General features: G+C 56.8%; 1 protein-coding gene across 1 annotated transcript; it reads right to left on the bottom strand.

The window, feature by feature from the left end:
- Positions 1-941: 941 nt before the first annotated feature.
- LOC142775094 (uncharacterized) lies at positions 942-1,535 on the bottom strand. Its single transcript, XM_075876418.1, has one exon. It carries the CDS (start codon positions 1,533-1,535, stop codon positions 942-944), a length of 594 nt encoding a protein of 197 aa, XP_075732533.1.
- Positions 1,536-3,017: the final 1,482 nt, after the last annotated feature.

Here is a 3,017-nt window from a genome sequence, read left to right as displayed (position 1 = left end):
GCCGGTACGCAGGCGAAGCAACAACCACCCCTCGCATTTGTCCAGGCCGGTCTCCGGAAGAGATGGCGGAGGTCTGCCGCCAACCACACGTGTGTCAGGGTGAGCCGGTGGTAGGAGCATCCGCAATCGCTGTCGTGAGTAGTCCGACTGGGCTACTGCCTTGGTGACTGGCGTGTGGTGTGCTGCCTTGGCGGTGGCGTCAGCCTCCTCGTTGCCAGCCAGCTATTCCAACGTGTGACGGAAGCTAGTGGAGGGACAGGCGCACACCGCTAGCTTTGATGGCGGTCAGTTTGGCGTGCAGCAATGCCACAGTCATGCCTGCTTGGTCTGGTTGGAACAGCGCTTGTAGGGCTGTTTGGGAGTCACACAGAATTGCCACAGGCAACTGGGGTAACGTGGCAGTGAGGTGATCGGCTGCCAAACGAAGGCTGGCCAATTCAGCTGCGGTGGAACTGGCGTGAAAGTGTAGCCGGAACCGGACAGCTGTTCCAGTCGATGGTATGCCGCAGGCAGGCGCGGCCGACCGGGGGCTGTCCCGTATTGGCCCGTCTGTGAACACCAGGTACTGTTCCTAAGCCTGTCATGAAGTTTCGCAACGGCTGCCTGGTGGAGCTCACACGCCGGTGTTCGCCTTTTCCTGAGGTTGTCCAGTCTTAATTGTACGTCCAGAGGCTACTGATGTGGTTAAGGGGTCTGATTATTACTGCGAGGATCGGGGACCAGCTCTTTATAGAGGCCGCAGATTTGTGCCATCCATGACGCTGGTCGGCTCCGCAGTCTCCGAAGAAGGGCAGCGCCCCCGGGGGCCCTGTGAAGGCGATCCACATGATGCGGCACCTGTCGTAGCATCAAGAGTGACAGGGGCCAGGTCTGGGCCTCTGTCACCCATAGTGTTGCAGCTATGGGTGACTGACGGGGAAGTCCCATGAAGCGCTTAATTGTCATGTGAGGTTGTCGCTCCAGCTTCTCCTTGGCAGCGCGTAAGTTAGCGCTGCTGTTTCAGCCCCTTCGTAGAGCCTTAGGGCCAGCCGCGAGGTGCACCCTTGGCCCCTGCTGAGCAGCTTGTTTACAGCAGTCTCGACCCTGGTGGCCTTGAATGCGGCGAGTTTAACGGCTGGTGTGCAAGTAATTCGGTGGTCGATCCTTAGCCCCAGGTACGTCACTGCCGTGCTCCACGGGATCGGTCGATCACCTAGCACAAGCCTTCGGATGGCCCTCCGTGCAGCGGCTCTGGGGTGAACCAGCACTGTCTCCGTCTTCGTGGGCGACATGGTCAGTCCGATCGCCTTGGAGAAAGAGGCAATGGCATCTAAGGAGCATTGCACAAAACGCCCTATGGCCGTGAAGTTCCGCTTAGGCCCCATAACCCACAGCGCCACATCGTCGGCACACAAGGAGCACTGCGTGGGGTAACGCTTGTCAACGGGCATCGCGGTGAGCAACCCCGCTAGCACCAGGTTGATCAAAAGGGGCTCAGGACAGAACCTTGTGGAACGCCTGCTGTCACTGGGCGTAGATCGCTGAGCGCGCGTCATACTCTAACCCGGAGGGTGTGTCCTGCCAGAAAGGCACTGATGAAGGCACGTAAGTAGCCCCCGACGCCGAGTGTGTTCAAAGCATTCTCTATGGCTATGTGAAGCAGGCTGTCAAAAGCGCTCTGGTCATCCAGCAGGACGAGAACAGCCACTTCGTCGTTGCTCTTGGCCTCCTCCAAGGTAGAAACCACGTCCGCGATCGAGTCTGCTGTGCATCGGTGACGTCGAAAGCCCGTATGCTGTTCTGGTAGAAAATGTTTTGTCCTCGCAATCCAATTTAGGCGTGCCAATGCTATGACTTCCATGAGCTTGCAGGCAGCAGAGGTGAGAGAGATGGGCCTGTAGGACGTGATGGCGGCACAAGGGCGGGGAGGTTTTGGATTGGCACCACAACAGCGGTCAGCCAAGCTTCAGGTAGGGTGCCACTCTGCCAGATTTCGTTAAAAGTCCTCAACAGGTGTTGTCGTGAGGCTGCATCCAGGTTTCGCAGCATCTGGTATGTGATTACGTCGGCATTAGGAGAACTTCGGTGCTTGGTTCTGGCTAGAGCAACATTCAGTCCATGTGCCAAAATGGGCTCCTGACACAGAGCTGCAATCTGGCTCGCCGTCCAGTCTGGGTGGTGACCTTGTGGTGGCTTCGAAGAAGTTGTGGTGGTGGGGGCTGCAGGATTGGCTAGTTCTTAGAAGCGATCAGCCAGTCGCTCTGCCAGTTCTTTTTCACCAATGCCCAAGTGGATGGCCACCACAATGACGGCTTGCCGCACCATTGGTCCAGTGACAAGGAATTGTAGAAGGCACCATGTTTTTGTGCCTCCTCTTGCCTGGCTCAGAGAGTGGCAGATGCCCTGCCAGCTTTGCCACCTGCGACGGTTGGATGTCGCTGACATACCACATCCACACGTCTGAAGAGCGTGCGGTGTGCTGCGTCATGGGTCTTTAGTTCAAGTGATGGAGGTCTGGCTCAGTATGCTGCTCTGGCACCCTGGTCGGGATGATTGCCGCCTGAGCTGCCGCTGCTACCAGATTCAGGAAATTCTAATCATCTGGGACGTCTCGAAGCTGTCTTCGAAAAGCTTGCCAATCGACTGTACTGCAACGCCTTCTCATTGGTATCTTTCTGCCTAAAGCGAGATGATCATCGGCTAGTGGTCTGAACCTCAGGAGTCAAGCTACGTTGCCCAATCGTACCAGTGCCCTTCACTGGCCAGGGGGACGTCGATGGCGGAGCATGGCGGTCGTGCTGTTCTTCACACGAAGGTGAAGGATCCGGTGTTCAAAACTTATAGACCCAGTTGATGAATAACGTCCACCAGATTTCTTCCTCAAGATGAACAGGTGCTCCTCCCCCACATGGTGTGATGAGCATTTATGTCCCCAATATGAGGTAGTCGCTTCCGAATCTAGCCGTGAGCTGTAACAACATGGCGGCGTCCCACCGCTGTCCAGGTCACACATACACGGATACCACTGTCGTGTCCAC

This window comes from Rhipicephalus microplus, chromosome X (assembly GCF_043290135.1).
Source record: "Rhipicephalus microplus isolate Deutch F79 chromosome X, USDA_Rmic, whole genome shotgun sequence".
Classification (NCBI taxonomy): domain Eukaryota; kingdom Metazoa; phylum Arthropoda; class Arachnida; order Ixodida; family Ixodidae; genus Rhipicephalus; species Rhipicephalus microplus.
This window is presented reverse-complemented; position numbering and strand designations above follow the sequence as displayed.